Source organism: Oncorhynchus mykiss, chromosome 7 (genome assembly GCF_013265735.2).
Source record: "Oncorhynchus mykiss isolate Arlee chromosome 7, USDA_OmykA_1.1, whole genome shotgun sequence".
In the NCBI taxonomy this organism is placed as follows: domain Eukaryota; kingdom Metazoa; phylum Chordata; class Actinopteri; order Salmoniformes; family Salmonidae; genus Oncorhynchus; species Oncorhynchus mykiss.
This window is the reverse complement of record NC_048571.1, coordinates 34907115-34931947: the sequence shown is the minus strand read 5'-3', so window position 1 is coordinate 34931947 and position 24833 is coordinate 34907115. Positions and strand designations below refer to the sequence as shown.

The following is a 24833-nucleotide window of genomic DNA, read 5'->3' as shown; positions in this document are numbered from 1 at the left end:
AATTCTAAACCGTAACCCTAACCCTAAACACTAACCTTAACCCAAAACTCCTAATTCTAACCCTAATTCTAAACCGTAACCCTAACCCTAAACACTAACCTTAACCCAAAACTCCTAATTCTAACCCTAATCTTAAACCTAACCCTAATTCTAACCCTAATCCTAACCCTAACCATTTTTCTAACCCTAATCTTAAACCTAACCCTAATTCTAACTCTAATCCTAACCCCAACCCTAATTCTAACCCCATCCCTAAACCTAAACGTTTATTTAGTTAGTTTGCACTAGTGTGTGTCTACTGAAACTACAGCAGCATGGTATGTGTGGATAAAGTCTAGATGTTGTCATTTAACAGTTTTTTTGCATTACTAGTAATGAGGACAGGTGCTACCTAGCAGGTGTTATATCGAGACATGCGTTGATATACGAAGATGCCTACGGTAGAGTTTATAAGGTTAATGATTGTTATGTCTGCAGCAGTATTCTATGCCTAGTTGAAGTCAAAGTTTAACCTGAAGTCTGTGAGGTGCTAATGATAGGTGATACCAGCCTAGTCTGCATTGAGACATACGGTACAAAGCTATCTAATGGTTGGAGCAATGAGGCTAACAGGTGTAAGCTAGCTAGTGGTACCATCTCAGCCTACATTGAGACATACGTTACAAAGCTATCTAATGTTTAAAACAATGAGGCTAACAGGTGTTAGCTAGCTAGTGGTACCATCTCAGCCTACATTGAGACATACGTTACAACGCTATCTAATGTTTAAAACAATGAGGCTAACAGGTGTTAGCTAGCTAGTGGTACCATCTCAGCCTACATTGAGACATACGTTACAAAGCTATCTAATTGTTGGAACAATTTATTTTTTATTTACTTTTATTATGTCACCTTTATTTAGTTGAGAACAAGTTCTCATTTGCAACTGCGACCTGGCCAAGATAAAGCAAAGCAATTCGACACAAACAACAACACAGAGGTACACATGGAATAAAACAAACATACAGTCAATAATACAGTAGAACTAAAGAAAACAACAGTGAGTGTAAATGAGGAGAGATAAGGGAGTTAAGGCAATAAAAAGGCCATGGTGGCGAAGTAATTACAATATAGCAATTATAACACTGGAATGGTAGAATGTGCAGAAGATTAATGTGTAAGTAGAGATACAGGGGTGCAAAGGAGCCAGATAAATAAATAAATACAGTATGGGGATGAGGTAGTTGGATGGGCTGTTTACAGATGGGCTATGTACAATGAGGTTAAACAGGTGTTAAGCTAGCTAGTGGTTCCAGCCTATATTGAGACGTACGTTACAAAGCTGTCTAATGGGCAACGTGACTGTTTGTTCTGTCACTGTAGAGACAGAACCAGACGGGACCGGACAGAACCAGACAGAACCAGACGGGACCAGACAGAACCAGACAGAACCAGACGGGACCAAACGATGGGCAACGTGCCTGTTTGTTCTGTTACTGTAAAGACAGAACCAGACAGGTAACACCTTCCTGTGTTCAGGTCATTGTGGTTGTATTGTCTCTTGAATGGAGGTGTGTTCCTTCTCATTAGTTGTTCACCCTCTCTTCCTGCCTCTATCTATATATTGTTGGCTTGCAGCCCCACACACAACCAAAAAGACAGATCTCTCTCTCACACACACACACACACACACACACACACACACACACACACACACACACACACACACACACACACACACACACACACACACACAGGAAAGCAGTGATTAATGATAATGTTTGACATAAATGTAACTGATTCATTCATCTGGAGAGAGACGTGACAATATGAGTTATTTATTTAACTCTTTATCTAGTTCTATTTTTCAAACACCTGAACTAACTGGCAGCTGTACAGGCATGAATCATTTCTTCTGGAGAGACTTCACTAGACTCAGGAATTCAGAAGGACTTCCTGTCATCTGGAGAGACTTCCTGTCACTTCCCCTGTCGTCATATTGTTTGATTTTCCTGGTCGCTTGCATCGTCTTTTAATCAAGATCGAAAGCACATGAATTTTAATCGTCTGTCTATCCGCCTCCCTGAACGCAGGCTGTAGGTAATTTCTCACACGGTCAGAGTGCACTCTGGGTAATTCTGAACCACCAGGTAAGATGATGGCTGCAGGGAGAGAACACAACTACAACTTAAACAAGGAGGGAGAAATTCTGTGTTATCCTGATAAAAAAATATATTTTATCCACAACTCATTTTTTTAATGTATTTTACATCGTCTGGAACAGCCTCTTACTGTTGATTATGTCACCAATTCAATCAATCAATAAATCAATCAATGCCTCTAAAGCTGTTTCAGGAGAGCAACAGGAGGGTTTACTGTATAAACCGCTCCCTTCCTGTTCATCCCATACTCCTCCTCCTCTTTTCATTCTCTCTGTCCTCTTCATCCCATACTCCTCCTCCTCTTTTCATTCTCTCTGTTCTCTTCATCCCACACTCCTCCTCCTCTTTTCATTCTCTCTGTCCTCTTCATCCCACACTCCTCCTCCTCTTTTCATTCTCTCTGTCCTCTTCATCCCACACTCCTCCTCCTTTTTTCATTCTCTATGTTCTCTTCATCCCACACTCCTCCTCCTCTTTTCATTCTCTCTGTTCTCTTCAGCCAAGTCTGTCACGTTGGTCACATTTTCTCTCTCCACTCATGTCCTTCTCTCCATATCTCCTCTCTCCTTCTCTCTCCACTCATCTCCTTATCTCCTCTCTCCTTCTCTCTCTGCTCATCTCCTTATCTCCTCTCTCCTTCTCTCTCCACTCATCTCCTTATCTCCTCTCTCCTTCTCTCTCCACTCATCTCCTTATTTCCTCTCTCCTTCTCTCTCCGCTCATCTCCTTATCTCCTCTCTCCTTCTCTATCCACTCGTCTCTCCTCTCCACTCGTCTCTCCTCTCCACTCGTCTCTCCTATCTCCTTCTCTTCACGCTCATCTCTCCTTCTCTCTCCGCTCATCTCCTCTCTCCTTCTCTCTCCTCTCTCCACTCGCCTCTCCCTATTCCCTATATAGTGCACTACTTTAGATCAGGACCCTATAGAACCCTATTCCCTATATAGTGCACTACTTTAGACCAGAGCCCTATGGCACCCTATTCCCTATGTAGTGCACTACTTTAGACCAGAGCCCTATAGAACCCTATTCCCTATATATAGTGCGCTACTTTAGACCAGTGCCCTATAGAACCCTATTCCCTATATAGTGCACTACTTTAGACCAGAGCCCTATAGAACCCTATTCCCTATATAAGTGCACTACTTTAGACCAGGGCCCTATAGAACCCTAGTCCCTATATAAAGTGCATTACTTTTTATTAGAACCCTATTGCCCCCATTGACCCTGGTCAAAAGTAGTGCACTACATAGGGAATAGGGTGCCATTTTGGACACAACCCCTGTTCACTTGATTCTCCCCGACCATGGAGACGGGGACAGCCGGCCATCCGATGTTCTCCGGCTGCACACTGATGACATCACAGCGGTTACAGTGATCGGTCCTAAACCCACAAACAAACCTCTACCTAGGAAGTGAAGTGCTGTACAGGAAGCAGAAAAAGCACCGTGATGAACGGTAGGAGGCGGTGATGGAAAGTCCAGCTGAACATGTTTTTTTTTGTCTCTGAACATAACCAAGAAGTAACTCTCATAAATACTTTTTTTTGGGGGGGTCCTTAACTTATTTTTCTTATCCCCCCCAAAAAGTCTTATAAACAAAGTTGAATGGTGAGCAAGTTGTTTCTTAAAACATCCAATCGATACATCGCCTTCCTGTCTGCCAAGGAGAGTGTCGAACACGCCGTCACCTCTGACTACTTGGAAACAATTCATAACGGTTATATTTGTACTTGGATTTAATAGTCAAATGGAGCCAAAACTCACTTCAACAGATGTCTGCCCTCTTCCACCACCCTCTGGTTTCCTGAGTATAGAAACTACGTTAAGATGAGGCCCAAGATGAGTCCCATCTTTACCTCGGTCTTTACAAACATGTGGTTTCTAGAAACCCTTTGATCTAAGCTTGGGCTCTCTATCTCAATGTGTTGTGCTGTTGGTGAATGGAAATCATTTAATATTATCTGCGGGTGCAGTATCTATCTGTAGACTTCCACAACACCGCAGTAGGTACACCTATCTGTTGAAGACTTCCACAACACCGCAGTAGGTACACCTATCTGTTGAAGACTTCCACAACACCGCAGTAGGTACACCTATCTGTTGAAGACTTCCACAACACCGCAGTAGGTACATCTATCTGTAGACTTCCACAACACCGCAGTAGGTACACCTATCTGTAGACTTCCACAACACCGCAGTAGGTACACCTATCTGTAGACTTCCACAACACCGCAGTAGGTACACCTATCTGTAGACTTCCACAACACCGCAGTAGGTACACCTATCTGTAGACTTCCACAACACCGCAGTAGGTACACCTATCTGTAGACTTCCACAACACCGCAGTAGGTACATCTATCTGTAGACTTCCACAACACTGCAGTAGGTACATCTATCTGTAGACTTCCACAACACTGCAGTAGGTACACCTATCTGTTGAAGACTTCCACAACACGGCAGTAGGTACACCTATCTGTTGAAGACTTCCACAACACCGCAGTAGGCACATCTATCTGTTGAAGACTTCCACAACACCGCAGTAGCTCTGTGTTGAATGGAACGATCTAACTGAGAGACAACCAATGAAAGGTTTTCAAATGGATTTCAATAGATGAACAGCTTCCTGGACTTATTTTCTGTAAATCGCTGCACATGCATCAAATGAATGTAAATATTAAATTACCCCTGCTTATATCCTGCATTTATTTTGAACAAAATTTAAATTGTTGTGAAATGAATATTTGTTGCATAGCAACTAGTGAATTATTGCCTGTAATTATTGCCAAGCTCTTTGCTGAAACTGCAAAGACATTTTGGAAAATTACACACACTAATGATAGCCAAATTATTTTCTCCACACACACACACACACACACACACACACACACACACACACACACACACACACACACACACACACACACACACACACACACACACACACACACACACAAACACACACACACACACACACACACACACAGCCTTTTTATAACCATTGAAGAGAAGGACCTTTAGCTGAACTGATTGTCTTAAGGAAATATCAATCACCCAAACCATCATTTACCTCAACAACCCCTCTCTGGGTTCTATATAATACACCCAAACCATCATTTACCTCAACGACCCCTCTCTGGGTTCTATATAATACACCCACACCATCATTTACCTCAACGACCCCTCTCTGGGTTCTATATAATACACCCAAACCATCATTTACCTCAACGACCCCTCTCTGGGTTCTATATAATACACCCAAACCATCATTTACCTCAACAACCCCTCTCTGGGTTCTATATAATACACCCAAACCATCATTTACCCCAACGACCCCTCTCTGGGTTCTATATAATACACCCAAACCATCATTTACCCCAACGACCCCTCTCTGGGTTCTATATAATACACCCAAACCATCATTTACCCCAACGACCCCTCTCTGGGTTCTATATAATACACCCAAACCATCATTTACCCCAACGACCCCTCTCTGGGTTCTATATAATAAACCCAAACCATCATTTACCCCAACGACCCCTCTCTGGGTTCTATATAATACACCCAAACCATCATTTACCCCAACGACCCCTCTCTGGGTTCTATATAATACACCCAAACCATCATTTACCCCAACGACCCCTCTCTGGGTTCTATATAATACACCCAAACCATCATTTACCCCAACGACCCCTCTCTGGGTTCTATATAATACACCCAAACCATCATTTACCCCAACGACCCCTCTCTGGGTTCTATATAATACACCCAAACCATCATTTACCTCAACGACCCCTCTCTGGGTTCTATATAATACACCCAAACCATCATTTACCCCAACGACCCCTCTCTGGGTTCTATATAATACATAACATTACAATTAACCAATCACCAGCTGACAGAAATACTCTGTGGGCATAGCATGTTGAATGTTATTAGATGGTCCTATGTAATATGGTGGTCCGTTAACAACATGGTTTGACACGATGTCTTGTCAATGTCTCGGATCGAACAGACGACAACACAAAAAATAAAGCAAAGCACTTAGTGTTAATGCAGTCATGAAAACAGCTTATTGGATTGGATGCTTTCAAATGGACCTCTTCTGCTGCTTTCTCTGTGTTCTCTGTGTTCTGCAAGCTACACTTGGGCCCCAATGTGGTTTTCTCAGAGTCTTTCAGGTGCCAAGCTGCCAACTGAGGTTAGGCAGTTAGTCTCTCTCTCCCCTCTAACTCTCTGTCGCCTCTCTCTCTCTCTCTCTCTCTCTCTCTCTCTCTCTCTCTCTCTCTCTCTCTCCCTCTCCCCTCTAACTCTCTGTCGCCTCTCTCTCTCTCTCTCTCTCTCTCTCTCTCTCTCTCTCTCTCTCTCCCCTCTAACTCTCTGTCGCCTCTCTCTCTCAATTCAATTCAATTCAATTCAAGGGCTTTATTGGCATGGGAAACATGTGTTAACATTGCCAAAGCAAGTGAGGTAGATAATATATAAAGTGAATATATAAAGTGAAAAACAACAAAAATTAACAGTAAACATTACACATACAGAGGTTTCAAAACAAGAAAGACATTTCAAATGTAATATTAAATGTCAAATGTCTCTCTCTCCCCCCTCTAACTCCCTGTCGCCTCTCTCTTTCTCTCTCGCATATCTCTCTCTCTCTCTCTCTCTCCCTCTCTCTCTCCCTCTCCCTCTCCCTCTCTCTCAGCTATACACTATTTATTTATTTTTCATCACCAGGTCCCTAAGAGGGACCAAACATCTGTAAATCCACAGCAGTTGGAAATAAAGAAAGAACAATATGTAGGACATGGAGTTATCACCTCTTGAAGCTGAATGCAGTGCCTTCAAACACCTTGCCTCTCTCTCTCTATCTCTCCATCTCTCTCTCACATCTCTCTCTATCTCTCCATCTCTCTCTCTCGCCTCTCTCTCTCTCTCTCTCTCGTATCTCTCTCTCGCCTCTCTCTCTCGTCTCTCTCTCTCTCTCGTATCTCTCTCTCGCCCCTCTCTCTCTCTCTCGTCTCTCTCTCTCTCTCAATTCATTTTAATGGCTAAATTGGCATGGGAAAAGCGAGTGAAATAGATAATAAACAAAAATGAAATAATCAATAAAAAATTAACAGTAACATTACACTTATAAAAGTTAATTAAGATTTTAAGACCTCTCTCTCTCTCTCTCTCTGTCTCTGTCTCTGTCTCTGTCTCTCTCTCTGTCTCTCTCTCTGTCTCTGTCTCTGTCTCTCTGTCTCTCTGTCTCTCTCTGTCTCTCTCTGTCTCTCTCTCCCTCTCCCTCTGTCTCTCTCTCTCTCTCTCTCTCTCCCTCTCCCTCTCCCTCTCCCTCTCTCTCAGCTATACACTATTTATTTATTTTTCATCACCAGGTCCCTAAGAGGGACCAAACATCTGTAAATCCACAGCAGTTGGAAATAAAGAAAGAACAATATGTAGGACATGGAGTTATCACCTCTTGAAGCTGAATGCAGTGCCTTCAAACACCTTGCCTCTCTCTCTCTATCTCTCCATCTCTTTCTTACATCTCTCTCCATCTCTCCATCTCTCTCTCTCTCGCCTCGCTCTCTCGTCTCGTCTCTCTCTCTATCTCTCCATCTCTTTCTTACATCTCTCTCCATCTCTCCATCTCTCTCTCTCTCGCCTCGCTCTCTCGTCTCGTCTCTCTCTCTGTCTCTGTCTGTGTATCTCTCTCTCCATCTCCCTCTCTCAGCTATACACTATTTTTTTTTTTCATCACGAGGGACCAAACATCTGTAAATCCACAGCAGTTGGAAATAAAGGAAGAACAATATGTAGGAAATCACAAATTCTAAAAACTTCAAAGGTGAATTGACTGGACTAAATGCATGTGATAGAGAGGTGAGAGACCTCTGTCATGTGACTCAGTCGTTCAAGTGGTTGACTAATTAATCCCACCACTCCCTTTCATCAGTCTGTATCCTGAATAGAAGAGGTGCACTGAAAGGAAAGAATACAACAATTGAGGTGTGAATGTACGTGTGTGTGTGTGTGTGTGTGTGTGTGTGTGTTCTTGTGTGTGTGTGTGTGTGTATGCACGTGTGTGTGTGTGTGTGTGTGTGTGTGTGTGTGTGTGTGTGTGTGTACTGGTGTGTGTGCACGTGCTTGTGTGTGTGTGTGTGTGTGTGTGTGTGTGTGTGTGTGTGTATGCACGTGTGTGTGTGTGTGTGTGTGTGTGTGTGTGTGTGTGTGTGTGTGTGTGTGTGTGTGTGTGTGTGTGTGTGTGTGTGTGTGTGTGTGTGTGTGTGTGTGTGTGTGTATGCACGTGTGTGTGTGTGTGTGTGTGTGTGTGTACTGGTGTGTATGCACGTGCTTGTGTGTGTGTGGTGTGTTCCATAGTGACATGAAACATACATCTCATGAGAATATGTATACTGGGTATATTTTTTTTACAAAAAATGAACATGATTAAAAACACATAAATATATAAAATAAAAATCTTCTGTTGCTTCTAATGAGTTGTCAAATTTGAAGTGAGAGTTTGCCTCCAACTGATTAGCAAGGACAGGCTACCTCATTCCTGTTTAATAACGGACGTTTTCAAAACAACATTCTAGAGGTTGTGAAGGAACACGTCTTCTCCGACTAAATTAAGTTTGGATAACATCAAGGAGGTATTTTTTTAAATCTCTGTTATGTAATAGAAAGCGTTCTACCTGGAACCTACTGGAACCTAAAAGGGTTCTACCTGGAACCTAAAAGGGTTCTACCTGGAACCTAAAAGGGTTCTACCTGGAACCTAAAAGGGTTCTACCTGGAACCTAGAAGGGTTCTACCTGGAACCTAAAAGGGTTCTACCTGGAACCTGAAAGGGTTCTACTTGGAACCTAAAAGGGTTCTACTGGAACCTAAAAGGGTTTTACCTGGAACCTAAAAGGGTTCTACCTGGAACCTAAAAGGGTTCTACATGGAACCTAAAAGGGTTCTACCTGGAACCTGAAAGGGTTCTACTTGGAACCTAAAAGGGTTCTACTGGAACCTAAAAGAGTTCTACTGGAACCCAAAAGGGTTCTACTGGAACCTAAAAGGGTTTTAGCTGGAACCTAAAAGAGTTCTACCTGGAACCTATAAGGGTTCTACTGGAACCTAAAATAGTTCAACTGGACCTAAAAGGATTCTACTGGAACCTAAAAGAGTTCTACTGGAACCTAAAAGGGTTTTTACCTGGAACCAAAATGGGTTCCTAAAAGGGTTCTCCTACAGCCGAATAACCGTTCTAGGTTGTAGACAGGACCTTTTTTTCAAAGTATATTAGATGTGTATTTACATCTTATCTCTATAACAGAAAACAGTCAGTGTTATAGATCAGTCTGTTTATATCTTATCTCTATAACAGAAAACAGTCAGTGTTATAGATCAGTCTGTTTATATCTTATCTCTATAACAGAAAACAGTCAGTGTTATAGATCAGTCTGTTTATATCTTATCTCTATAACAGAAAACAGTCAGTGTTATAGATCAGTCTGTTTATATCTTATCTCTATAACAGAAAACAGTCAGTGTTATAGATCAGCCTGTTGATATCTTAGATATCCCAAAAAACGGTCAACACTATAGATCAGCCTGTTTATATCTTATCTCTATAACAGAAAACAGTCAGTGTTATAGATCAGCCTGTTGATATCTTAGATATCTCAGAAAACAGTCAGTGTTATAGATCAGTCTGTTTATATCTTATCTCTATAACAGAAAACAGTCAGTGTTATAGATCAGTCTGTTGTTATCTTAGATATCTCAGAAAACAGTCAGTGATATAGATCAGCCTGTTTATATCTTAGATATCCCAGAAAACGGTCAACACTATAGATCAGCCTGTTTATATCTTAGATATCTCAGAAAACAGTCAGTGTTATAGATCAGCCTGTTGATATCTTAGATATCCCAGAAAACAGTCAGTGTTATAGATCAGCCTGTTGATATCTTAGATATCTCAGAAAACAGTCAGTGTTATAGATCAGCCTGTTTATATCTTAGATATCCCAAAAAACGGTCAACACTATAGATCAGCCTGTTTATATCTTAGATATCTCAGAAAACGGTCAACACTATAGATCAGCCTGTTTATATCTTAGATATCTCAGAAAACGGTCAACACTATAGATCAGCCTGTTTATATCTTAGATATCTCAGAAAACGGTCAACACTATAGATCAGCCTGTTTATATCTTAGATATCTCAGAAAACGGTCAACATTATAGATCAGCCTGTTGATATCTTAGATATCGCAGAAAACGGTCAACACTATAGATCAGCCTGTTTATATCTTAGATATCTCAGAAAACGGTCAATGCTATAGGTCAACCTGCTTATATCTTAGATATCTTAGAAAACGGTCAACAATATAGATCAACCTGTTGATATCTTAGATATCCCAGAAAATGGTCAACGCTACAGATCAGTCTGTTGATATCTTAGATACCTCAGAAAACGGTCAACACTATAGATCAGCCTGTTTATATCTTAGATATCTCAGAAAACAGTCAACGCTACAGATCAGCCTGTTGATATCTTAGATATCTCAGAAAACGGTCAACACTATAGATCAGCCTGTTTATATCTTAGATATCTCAGAAAACGGTCAACACTATAGATCAGCCTGTTTATATCTTAGATATCTCGAAAAACGGTCAACACTATAGATCAGCCTGTTGATATCTTAGATATCTCAGAAAACGATCAACGCTCCAGATCAGCCTGTTGATATCTTAGATATCTCAGAAAAAGGTCAACACTATAGATCAGCCTGTTGATATCTTAGATATCCCAGGAAACGGTCAACACTATAGATCAGTCTGTTGATATCTTTGATTGCTCAGAAAACGGTCAACGCTCCAGATCAGTCTGTTTATATCTTAGATATCTCAGAAAACGGTCAACGCTCTAGATCAGCCTGTTGATATCTTAGATATCTCAGAAAAGGGTCAACACTATAGATCAGCCTGTTTATATCTTAGATATCCCAGAAAACGGTCAACACTATAGATCAACCTGTTTAAAATCTTAGATATCCCTGGAAACGGTCAACGCTACAGATCAGCCTGTTGATATCTTAGATATCTCAGAAAAAGGTCAACGCTATAGATAGGCTGCTCTCTCCTCTCCTCTTAATGATAACTGTAGCCCTACCGTCATTTTGAAGAAACACGAAAAAGGAATTTGAAATACAAATAAAATTTCATATCGACTGTCTCAATACGTTTTCATTGCTACAACGGTGTGACAATTAAATCAACAGTCAACCTTTTTTTGATATTCCTTATTATAAACACACACCAGGAAGTGGATTTGTTGATATTACTTATTATAAACACACACCAGGAAGTGGATTTGTTGATATTCCTTATTATAAACACACACCAGGAAGTGGATTTCTTGATAAGTGTAACAGGTTTAACTAATGTTTCCATTGGAAAGCGAGGAGAGTGGATGAAATCAATAGCCTTAATTTATGTAAATATATTCCAAGGTGATTACCTGGAACGTCGGGGGACTTAATAATAACGAAAAGGACTTTGTCAACTGCGTGAAAGGCATGTAAGTTTTGCTGCTGACCCCCGTGATAGATGTTGCAAGTCGTTGGCTCCGTCCTAAATGAAACCCTGCTTCCCTACGTAGGGCACTACTATTCCCCATAGGGCTCTGATCAGATGTAGTACACTATACAGGAGATAGGGTACCGTTTGTGACCCGGATTTGGAGCGCCGTTGTCCAATATTTTGTTTTTTGTTTTTTAAACAGGATATATGGCACTCTGGCCATGTTCTCTAATTAATTACAAGTCTTAACTTAATTGGTTTTGTAGCTAATTGGAGTGTGCAGCAACAATGTTAGCTCTATCGTGACGAACGATTAGCACAGAGTCGACACAAAAAAAGCAAAAAAAAAACGTTCCAATTAAAGTGTTGTTGATTACAGGTCTAAAGTACCGACAACCAACGAACCAGCAAAATACAACAATCAGTTGAGTCAAGCATCATATTGACAGAACGTAGGTGTCATATTTGACCTGTCGACCAGGTTACAGACACTCCACCAAACAAAAACTACAGAAAAAAAACACTGTGTACTTTGGTCTTCAATTTCTCAACCAGCTTTTTGTTGTTGTTGTTGTTGTTGTTGTTGTTGTTGTTGTTGTGAAAAACCATATCTATCACAGCCGTGCTGTTCACTGCTGTTTACTGCTGTTTACTGAATGTGCCTGAGTTATGCATGATGTTATGCAGTACCGACCTCCCTAACAGTCAGTTTAGTACCGACCTCTGGGTGATGTACTACTCCACCTCTAACAGTCAGTTTAGTACCGACCTCTGGGTGATGTACTACTCCACCTCTAACAGTCAGTTTAGTACCGACCTCTGGGTGATGTACTACAGTACTACTCCACCTCTAACAGTCAGTTTAGTACCGACCTCTGGGTGATGTACTACTCCACCTCTAACAGTCAGTTTAGTACTGACCTCTGGGTGATGTACTACAGTACTACTCCACCTCTAACAGTCAGTTTAGTACTGACCTCAGGGTGATGTACTACTCCACCTCTAACAGTCAGTTTAGTACCGACCTCTGGGTGATGTACTACAGTACTACTCCACCTCTAACAGTCAGTTTAGTACCGACCTCTGGGTGATGTACTACTCCACCTCTAACAGTCAGTTTAGTACCGACCTCTGGGTGATGTACTACTCCACCTCTAACAGTCAGTTTAGTACCGACCTCTGGGTGATGTACTACAGTACTACTCCACCTCTAACAGTCAGTTTAGTACCGACCTCTGGGTGATGTACTACAGTACTACTCCACCTCTAACAGTCAGTTTAGTACCGACCTCTGGGTGATGTACTACTCCACCTCTAACAGTCAGTTTAGTACCGACCTCTGGGTGATGTACTACTGCACCTCTAACAGTCAGTTTAGTACCGACCTCTGGGTGATGTACTACAGTACTACCCCACCTCTAACAGTCAGTTTAGTACTGACCTCTGGGTGATGTACTACAGTACTACTCCACCTCTAACAGTCAGTTTAGTACCGACCTCTGGGTGATGTACTACAGTACTACTCCACCTCTAACAGTCAGTTTAGTACCGACCTCTGGGTGATGTACTACTCCACCTCTAACAGTCAGTTTAGTACCGACCTCTGGGTGATGTACTACTGCACCTCTAACAGTCAGTTTAGTACCGACCTCTGGGTGATGTACTACAGTACTACTCCACCTCTAACAGTCAGTTTAGTACCGACCTCTGGGTGATGTACTACTCCACCTCTAACAGTCAGTTTAGTACTGACCTCTGGGTGATGTACTACAGTACTACTCCACCTCTAACAGTCAGTTTAGTACTGACCTCTGGGTGATGTACTACAGTACTACTCCACCTCTAACAGTCAGTTTAGTACTGACCTCTGGGTGATGTACTACTCCACCTCTAACAGTCAGTTTAGTACTGACCTCTGGGTGATGTACTACAGTACTACTCCACCTCTAACAGTCAGTTTAGTACCGACCTCTGGGTGATGTACTACTCCACCTCTAACAGTCAGTTTAGTACTGACCTCTGGGTGATGTACTACAGTACTACTCCACCTCTAACAGTCAGTTTAGTACTGACCTCTGGGTGATGTACTACTCCACCTCTAACAGTCAGTTTAGTACTGACCTCTGGGTGATGTACTACAGTACTACTCCACCTCTAACAGTCAGTTTAGTACCGACCTCTGGGTGATGTACTACTCCACCTCTAACAGTCAGTTTAGTACCGACCTCTGGGTGATGTACTACTCCACCTCTAACAGTCAGTTTAGTACCGACCTCTGGGTGATGTACTACAGTACTACTCCACCTCTAACAGTCAGTTTAGTACTGACCTCTGGGTGATGTACTACTCCACCTCTAACAGTCAGTTTAGTACTGACCTCTGGGTGATGTACTACAGTACTACTCCACCTCTAACAGTCAGTTTAGTACTGACCTCTGGGTGATGTACTACAGTACTACTCCACCTCTAACAGTCAGTTTAGTACCGACCTCTGGGTGATGTACTACTCCACCTCTAACAGTCAGTTTAGTACCGACCTCTGGGTGATGTACTACAGTACTACTCCACCTCTAACAGTCAGTTTAGTACTGACCTCTGGGTGATGTACTACAGTACTACTCCACCTCTAACAGTCAGTTTAGTACCGACCTCTGGGTGATGTACTACTCCACCTCTAACAGTCAGTTTAGTACCGACCTCTGGGTGATGTACTACAGTACTACTCCACCTCTAACAGTCAGTTTAGTACCGACCTCTGGGTGATGTACTACTCCACCTCTAACAGTCAGTTTAGTACTGACCTCTGGGTGATGTACTACAGTACTACTCCACCTCTAACAGTCAGTTTAGTACTGACCTCTGGGTGATGTACTACTCCACCTCTAACAGTCAGTTCAGTACCGACCTCTGGGTGATGTACTACAGTACTACTCCACCTCTAACAGTCAGTTTAGTACTGACCTCTGGGTGATGTACTACAGTACTACTCCACCTCTAACAGTCAGTTTAGTACCGACCTCTGGGTGATGTACTACTCCACCTCTAACAGTCAGTTTAGTACCGACCTCTGGGTGATGTACTACAGTACTACTCCACCTCTAACAGTCAGTTTAGTACTGACCTCTGGGTGATGTACTACTCCACCTCTAACAGTCAGTTTAGTACTGACCTCTGGGTGATGTACTACAGTACTACTCCACCTCTAACAGTCAGTTTAGTACCGACCTCTGGGTGATGTACTACAGTACTACTCCACCTCTAACAGTCAGTTTAGTACTGACCTCTGGGTGATGTACTACTCCACCTCTAACAGTCAGTTTAGTACTGACCTCTGGGTGATGTACTACAGTACTACTCCACCTCTAACAGTCAGTTTAGTACTGACCTCTGGGTGATGTACTACTCCACCTCTAACAGTCAGTTTAGTACCGACCTCTGGGTGATGTACTACAGTACTACTCCACCTCTAACAGTCAGTTTAGTACTGACCTCTGGGTGATGTACTACTCCACCTCTAACAGTCAGTTTAGTACCGACCTCTGGGTGATGTACTACAGTACTACTCCACCTCTAACAGTCAGTTTAGTACCGACCTCTGGGTGATGTACTACTCCACCTCTAACAGTCAGTTTAGTACCGACCTCTGGGTGATGTACTACAGTACTACTCCACCTCTAACAGTCAGTTTAGTACCGACCTCTGGGTGATGTACTACTCCACCTCTAACAGTCAGTTTAGTACCGACCTCTGGGTGATGTACTACAGTACTACTCCACCTCTAACAGTCAGTTTAGTACCGACCTCTGGGTGATGTACTACAGTACTACTCCACCTCTAACAGTCAGTTTAGTACTGACCTCTGGGTGATGTACTACTCCACCTCTAACAGTCAGTTTAGTACCGACCTCTGGGTGATGTACTACAGTACTACTCCACCTCTATCAGTCAGTTTAGTACTGACCTCTGGGTGATGTACTACTCCACCTCTAACAGTCAGTTTAGTACCGACCTCTGGGTGATGTACTACTCCACCTCTAACAGTCAGTTCAGTACCGACCTCTGGGTGATGTACTACAGTACTACTCCACCTCTAACAGTCAGTTTAGTACCGACCTCTGGGTGATGTACTACTCCACCTCTAACAGTCAGTTTAGTACTGACCTCTGGGTGATGTACTACAGTACTACTCCACCTCTAACAGTCAGTTTAGTACCGACCTCTGGGTGATGTACTACAGTACTACTCCACCTCTAACAGTCAGTTTAGTACCGACCTCTGGGTGATGTACTACAGTACTACTCCACCTCTAACAGTCAGTTTAGTACCGACCTCTGGGTGATGTACTACAGTACTACTCCACCTCTAACAGTCAGTTTAGTACTGACCTCTGGGTGATGTACTACTCCACCTCTAACAGTCAGTTTAGTACCGACCTCTGGGTGATGTACTACTCCACCTCTAACAGTCAGTTTAGTACTGACCTCTGGGTGATGTACTACAGTACTACTTCACCTCTAACAGTCAGTTTAGTACCGACCTCAGGGTGATGTACTACTCCACCTCTAACAGTCAGTTTAGTACCGACCTCTGGGTGATGTACTACAGTACTACTCCACCTCTAACAGTCAGTTTAGTACCGACCTCTGGGTGATGTACTACTCCACCTCTAACAGTCAGTTTAGTACCGACCTCTGGGTGATGTACTACTCCACCTCTAACAGTCAGTTTAGTACCGACCTCTGGGTGATGTACTACAGTACTACTCCACCTCTAACAGTCAGTTTAGTACTGACCTCTGGGTGATGTACTACTCCACCTCTAACAGTCAGTTTAGTACCGACCTCTGGGTGATGTACTACAGTACTACTCCACCTCTAACAGTCAGTTTAGTACTGACCTCTGGGTGATGTACTACTCCACCTCTAACAGTCAGTTTAGTACCGACCTCTGGGTGATGTACTACAGTACTACTCCACCTCTAACAGTCAGTTTAGTACCGACATCTGGGTGATGTACTACTCCACCTCTAACAGTCAGTTTAGTACCGACCTCTGGGTGATGTACTACAGTACTACTCCACCTCTAACAGTCAGTTTAGTACCGACCTCTGGGTGATGTACTACAGTACTACTCCACCTCTAACAGTCAGTTTAGTACTGACCTCTGGGTGATGTACTACAGTACTACTCCACCTCTAACAGTCAGTTTAGTACCGACCTCTGGGTGATGTACTACTCCACCTCTAACAGTCAGTTTAGTACCGACCTCTGGGTGATGTACTACAGTACTACTTCACCTCTAACAGTCAGTTTAGTACCGACCTCTGGGTGATGTACTACTCCACCTCTAACAGTCAGTTTAGTACCGACCTCTGGGTGATGTACTACTCCACCTCTAACAGTCAGTTTAGTACCGACCTCTGGGTGATGTACTACAGTACTACTCCACCTCTAACAGTCAGTTTAGTACCGACCTCTGGGTGATGTACTACAGTACTACTCCACCTCTAACAGTCAGTTTAGTACTGACCTCTGGGTGATGTACTACTCCACCTCTAACAGTCAGTTTAGTACCGACCTCTGGGTGATGTACTACAGTACTACTCCACCTCTATCAGTCAGTTTAGTACTGACCTCTGGGTGATGTACTACAGTACTACTCCACCTCTAACAGTCAGTTTAGTACTGACCTCTGGGTGATGTACTACAGTACTACTCCACCTCTAACAGTCAGTTTAGTACTGACCTCTGGGTGATGTACTACAGTACTACTCCACCTCTAACAGTCAGTTTAGTACCGACCTCTGGGTGATGTACTACTCCACCTCTAACAGTCAGTTTAGTACCGACCTCTGGGTGATGTACTACTCCACCTCTAACAGTCAGTTTAGTACCGACCTCTGGGTGATGTACTACAGTACTACTCCACCTCTAACAGTCAGTTTAGTACTGACCTCTGGGTGATGTACTACTCCACCTCTAACAGTCAGTTTAGTACCGACCTCTGGGTGATGTACTACAGTACTACTCCACCTCTAACAGTCAGTTTAGTACCGACCTCTGGGTGATGTACTACAGTACTACTCCACCTCTAACAGTCAGTTTAGTACCGACCTCAGGGTGATGTACTACAGTACTACTCCACCTCTAACAGTCAGTTTAGTACCGACCTCTGGGTGATGTACTACTCCACCTCTAACAGTCAGTTTAGTACCGACCTCTGGGTGATGTACTACAGTACTACTCCACCTCTAACAGTCAGTTTAGTACCGACCTCTGGGTGATGTACTACTCCACCTCTAACAGTCAGTTTAGTACTGACCTCTGGGTGATGTACTACAGTACTACTCCACCTCTAACAGTCAGTTTAGTACTGACCTCTGGGTGATGTACTACTCCACCTCTAACAGTCAGTTTAGTACCGACCTCTGGGTGATGTACTACAGTACTACTCCACCTCTAACAGTCAGTTTAGTACCGACCTCTGGGTGATGTACTACAGTACTACTCCACCTCTAACAGTCAGTTTAGTACCGACCTCTGGGTGATGTACTACTCCACCTCTAACAGTCAGTTTAGTACCGACCTCTGGGTGATGTACTACAGTACTACTCCACCTCTAACAGTCAGTTTAGTACCGACCTCTGGGTGATGTACTACTCCACCTCTAACAGTCAGTTTAGTACTGACCTCTGGGTGATGTACTACTCCACCTCTAACAGTCAGTTTAGTACCGACCTCTGGGTGATGTACTACAGTACTACTCCACCTCTAACAGTCAGTTTAGTACCGACCTCTGGGTGATGTACTACTCCACCTCTAACAGTCAGTTTAGTACCGACCTCTGGGTGATGTACTACTCCACCTCTAACAGTCAGTTTAGTACCGACCTCTGGGTGATGTACTACAGTACTACTCCACCTCTAACAGTCAGTTTAGTACTGACCTCTGGGTGATGTACTACTCCACCTCTAACAGTCAGTTTAGTACCGACCTCTGGGTGATGTACTACAGTACTACTCCACCTCTAACAGTCAGTTTAGTACCGACCTCTGGGTGATGTACTACAGTACTACTCCACCTCTAACAGTCAGTTTAGTACTGACCTCTGGGTGATGTACTACAGTACTACTCCACCTCTAACAGTCAGTTTAGTACCGACCTCTGGGTGATGTACTACTCCACCTCTAACAGTCAGTTTAGTACCGACCTCTGGGTGATGTACTACTCCACCTCTAACAGTCAGTTTAGTACCGACCTCAGGGTGATGTACTACAGTACTACTCCACCTCTAACAGTCAGTTTAGTACTGACCTCTGGGTGATGTACTACAGTACTACTCCACCTCTATCAGTCAGTTTAGTACCGACCTCTGGGTGATGTACTACTCCACCTCTAACAGTCAGTTTAGTACCGACCTCTGGGTGATGTACTACAGTACTACTCCACCTCTAACAGTCAGTTTAGTACCGACCTCTGGGTGATGTACTACTCCACCTCTAACAGTCAGTTTAGTACTGACCTCTGGGTGATGTACTACAGTACTACTCCACCTCTAACAGTCAGTTTAGTACCGACCTCTGGGTGATGTACTACTCCACCTCTAACAGTCAGTTTAGTACTGACCTCTGGGTGATGTACTACAGTACTACTCCACCTCTAACAGTCAGTTTAGTACCGACCTCTGGGAGATGTACTACTCCACCTCTAACAGTCAGTTTAGTACCGACCTCTGGGTGATGTACTACTCCACCTCTAACAGTCAGTTTAGTACCGACCTCTGGGTGATGTACTACTCCACCTCTAACAGTCAGTTTAGTACTGACCTCTGGGTGATGTACTACAGTACTACTCCACCTCTAACAGTCAGTTTAGTACCGACCTCTGGGTGATGTACTACAGTACTACTCCACCTCTAACAGTCAGTTTAGTACCGACCTCTGGGAGATGTACTACTCCACCTCTAACAGTCAGTTTAGTACCGACCTCTGGGTGATGTACTACTCCACCTCTAACAGTCAGTTTAGTACTGACCTCTGGGTGATGTACTACAGTACTACTCCACCTCTAACAGTCAGTTTAGTACCGACCTCTGGGTGATGTACTACTCCACCTCTAACAGTCAGTTTAGTACCGACCTCTGGGTGATGTACTACAGTACTACTCCACCTCTAACAGTCAGTTTAGTACCGACCTCTGGGTGATGTACTACTCCACCTCTAACAGTCAGTTTAGTACTGACCTCTAGGTGATGTACTACAGTACTACTCCACCTCTAACAGTCAGTTTAGTACTGACCTCTGGGTGATGTACTACAGTACTACTCCACCTCTAACAGTCAGTTTAGTACCGACCTCAGGGTGATGTACTACAGTACTACTCCACCTCTAACAGTCAGTTTAGTACCGACCTCTGGGTGATGTACTATTCCACCTCTAACAGTCAGTTTAGTACTGACCTCTGGGTGATGTACTACAGTACTACTCCACCTCTAACAGTCAGTTTAGTACTGACCTCTGGGTGATGTACTACAGTACTACTCCACCTCTAACAGTCAGTTTAGTACCGACCTCTGGGTGATGTACTACAGTACTACTCCACCTCTAACAGTCAGTTTATTACTGACCTCTGGGTGATGTACTACAGTACTACTCCACCTCTAACAGTCAGTTTAGTACCGACCTCTGGGTGATGTACTACTCCACCTCTAACAGTCAGTTTAGTACCGACCTCTGGGTGATGTACTACAGTACTACTCCACCTTTAACAGTCAGTTTAGGACCGACCTCTGGGTGATGTACTACTCCACCTCTAACAGTCAGTTTAGTACTGACCTCTGGGTGATGTACTACAGTACTACTCCACCTCTAACAGTCAGTTTAGTACTGACCTCTGGGTGATGTACTACAGTACTACTCCACCTCTAACAGTCAGTTTAGTACCGACCTCTGGGTGATGTACTACTCCACCTCTAACAGTCAGTTTAGTACCGACCTCTAGGTGATGTACTACAGTACTACTCCACCTCTAACAGTCAGTTTAGTACCGACCTCTGGGTGATGTACTACAGTACTACTCCACCTCTAACAGTCAGTTTAGTACTGACCTCTGGGTGATGTACTACTCCACCTCTAACAGTCAGTTTAGTACCGACCTCTGGGTGATGTACTACAGTACTACTCCACCTCTAACAGTCAGTTTAGTACCGACCTCTGGGTGATGTACTACAGTACTACTCCACCTCTAACAGTCAGTTTAGTACCGACCTCTGGGTGATGTACTACTCCACCTCTAACAGTCAGTTTAGTACTGACCTCTGGGTGATGTACTACAGTACTACTCCACCTCTAACAGTCAGTTTAGTACCGACCTCTGGGTGATGTACTACAGTACTACTCCACCTCTAACAGTCAGTTTAGTACCGACCTCAGGGTGATGTACTACAGTACTACTCCACCTCTAACAGTCAGTTTAGTACCGACCTCTGGGTGATGTACTACAGTACTACTCCACCTCTAACAGTCAGTTTAGTACCGACCTCTGGGTGATGTACTACTCCACCTCTAACAGTCAGTTTAGTACTGACCTCTGGGTGATGTACTACAGTACTACTCCACCTCTAACAGTCAGTTTAGTACCGACCTCTGGGTGATGTACTACAGTACTACTCCACCTCTAACAGTCAGTTTAGTACCGACCTCTGGGTGATGTACTACTCCACCTCTAACAGTCAGTTTAGTACTGACCTCTGGGTGATGTACTACAGTACTACTCCACCTCTAACAGTCAGTTTAGTACCGACCTCTGGGTGATGTACTACAGTACTACTCCACCTCTAACAGTCAGTTTAGTACCGACCTCTGGGTGATGTACTACTCCACCTCTAACAGTCAGTTTAGTACCGACCTCTGGGTGATGTACTACAGTACTACTCCACCTCTAACAGTCAGTTTAGTACCGACCTCTGGGTGATGTACTACTCCACCTCTAACAGTCAGTTTAGTACCGACCTCTGGGTGATGTACTACAGTACTACTCCACCTCTAACAGTCAGTTTAGTACCGACCTCTGGGTGATGTACTACTCCACCTCTAACAGTCAGTTTAGTACCGACCTCTGGGTGATGTACTACAGTACTACTCCACCTCTAACAGTCAGTTTAGTACTGACCTCTGGGTGATGTACTACTCCACCTCTAACAGTCAGTTTAGTACCGACCTCTGGGTGATGTACTACAGTACTACTCCACCTCTAACAGTCAGTTTAGTACTGACCTCAGGGTGATGTACTACAGTACTACGCCACCTCTAACAGTCAGTTTAGTACCGACCTCTGGGTGATGTACTACAGTACTACTCCACCTCTAACAGTCAGTTTAGTACCGACCTCTGGGTGATGTACTACTCCACCTCTAACAGTCAGTTTAGTACTGACCTCTGGGTGATGTACTACAGTACTACTCCACCTCTAACAGTCAGTTTAGTACCGACCTCTGGGTGATGTACTACAGTACTACTCCACCTCTAACAGTCAGTTTATTACCGACCTCTGGGTGATGTACTACAGTACTACTCCACCTCTAACAGTCAGTTTATTACCGACCTCTGGGTGATGTACTACAGTACTACTCCACCTCTAACAGTCAGTTTAGTACCGACCTCTGGGTGATGTACTACAGTACTACTCCACCTCTAACAGTCAGTTTAGTACTGACCTCTGGGTGATGTACTACTCCACCTCTAACAGTCAGTTTAGTACCGACCTCTGGGTGATGTACTACAGTACTACTCCACCTCTAACAGTCAGTTTAGTACCGACCTCTGGGTGATGTACTACTCCACCTCTAACAGTCAGTTTAGTACCGACCTCTGGGTGATGTACTACAGTACTACTCCACCTCTAACAGTCAGTTTAGTACCGACCTCTGGGTGATGTACTACAGTACTACTCCACCTCTAACAGTCAGTTTAGTACCGACCTCTGGGTGATGTACTACAGTACTACTCCACCTCTAACAGTCAGTTTAGTACCGACCTCTGGGTGATGTACTACTCCACCTCTAACAGTCAGTTTAGTAACGACCTCTGGGTGATGTACTACAGTACTACTCCACCTCTAACAGTCAGTTTAGTACCGACCTCTGGGTGATGTACTACAGTACTACTCCACCTCTAACAGTCAGTTTAGTACCGACCTCTGGGTGATGTACTACTCCACCTCTAACAGTCAGTTTAGTACTGACCTCTGGGCTATATCTTCCTCTCTCCTCACCTCTAACAGTCAGTTTAGTGCCGACCTCAGGGCTATATCTTCCTCTCTCCTCACCTCTAACAGTCAGTTCAGTACCGACCTCAGGGCTATATCTTCCTCTCTCCTCACCTCTAACAGTCAGTTCAGTACCGACCTCTGGGCTATATCTTCCTCTCTCCTCACCTCTAACAGTCAGTTTAGTACTGACCTCTGGGCTATATCTTCCTCTCTCCTCACCTCTAACAGTCAGTTCAGTACCGACCTCAGGGCTATATCTTCCTCTCTCCTCACCTCTAACAGTCAGTTTAGTGCCGACCTCAGGGCTATATCTTCCTCTCTCCTCACCTCTAACAGTCAGTTTAGTGCCGACCTCAGGGCTATATCTTCCTCTCTCCTCACCTCTAACAGTCAGTTCAGTACCGACCTCAGGCCTATATCTTCCTCTCTCCTCACCTCTAACAGTCAGTTTAGTACCGATCTCAGGCCTATATCTTCCTCTCTCCTCACCTCTAACAGTCAGTTTAGTACCGACCTCAGGCCTATATCTTCCTCTCTCCTCACCTCTAACAGTCAGTTTAGTACCGACCTCAGGCCTATATCTTCCTCTCTCCTCACCTCTAACAGTCAGTTTAGTGCCGACCTCAGGGCTATATCTTCCTCTCTCCTCACCTCTAACAGTCAGTTCAGTACCGACCTCAGGCCTACATCTTCCTCTCTCCTCACCTCTTAATGATAAAAGGGGAAAAGTGGGTCGGGGAACATTCCCTCTAGAAATCCTTCTAGTTGAAAAGTTAAACATTTCAGGTCGGCTCCGTGTTACCGGGTCTCCAACTGGGAAATCATCTCTAAATAAATCCAATGAGCTTCACAAATAGGTGAGTCGACCACGGGGATCTCCTCTGTACACCCCCGGGAGAATCTAACAGGAAGCAGGCTGGAGGACATTAACACCGAGAAATAAATTAGTGCAAAATAAAAGAACACGTTTTTTTTTTATTTTTTTTTAAAGAGATCAAATGACACTACGTTAATTTACATTTCATTAAGAAGGTTATTTTCACACGCCCCCCCCCCCCCCCCCCCCCCCCCCAAAAAAAAAAAAACTGGGACACTCTAAACATCCTCTATTCGCTCCATTAGGATTTAATTTCACTGGTTTCTGGGATTGATGTAGTCCTATATCTTCTGGTTAGAAAGACAGGTGCTAAAGTTTTAATACAAAAAAAAATATTATGAAATATATATAATTGTAAAATGACTCTTTGCACGGATGCTTCCCTTCCTGTCAGAGAGGAAGAGGAGAGATAAGAAGATGAAGAAGAAGATGAAGAGGAGAAAGAAGAAGGAGAGTAGACCAGACCAACAGACAGTTGGGGTCAGAGGTGAACAGAAGGAGAGTAGAGTATACCAACAGACAGTTGGGGTCAGAGGTGAACAGAAGGAGAGAAGGAGAGTAGACCAACAGACAGTTGGGGTCAGAGGTGAACAGAAGGAGAGTAGAGTAAACCAACAGACAGTTGGGGTCAGAGGTGAACAGAAGAGGGGAAGAAGAGGATGGGAGCAAACCAGCAGACCCGGAAACCAGGTGACTCACTCACCAGAGTTGGGGTCAGAGTTTCCGTCGGCTTCGGTCCTCTTGTCCGAGGAGGCCTGTTGGTAGAAGTCTTCCTGCGCCTGGCCCTGCACCAGAGGGAGAGGGCATGAGAGGAGCGTGGGCTCGTGGTCCCCCAGCCCACTGTCACTGCAGCTCTCCTGAGAACCGTCTGGTAGGTGAAAGGTGACGCGGCGCTGCGACTAGAACCAAGAGACAAAGCAGGGCCGTGACGTTAGCTCAGGGCTCAGGGATTTAATAAGGCGGGGGATCGCTCGGTTAACGCGTTACT

At 43.9% G+C, this 24833-nt stretch overlaps 1 protein-coding gene across 2 annotated transcripts in view; it reads right to left on the bottom strand.

Annotated features, from left to right (window-relative positions):
- The window catches only part of LOC110517647 (protocadherin-9), a 521577-nt gene that overhangs the window by 121605 nt on the left and 375139 nt on the right, over positions 1-24833 (bottom strand). Inside the window, exon 4 of one of the 2 annotated variants that reach the window (XM_036983164.1) lies at positions 24549-24744. In XM_036983164.1, coding sequence (XP_036839059.1) covers positions 24549-24744 — 196 coding nt within the window. The remainder of the gene's footprint in view (positions 1-24548; positions 24745-24833) is intronic. The other variant, XM_036983165.1, reaches the window with a different exon arrangement.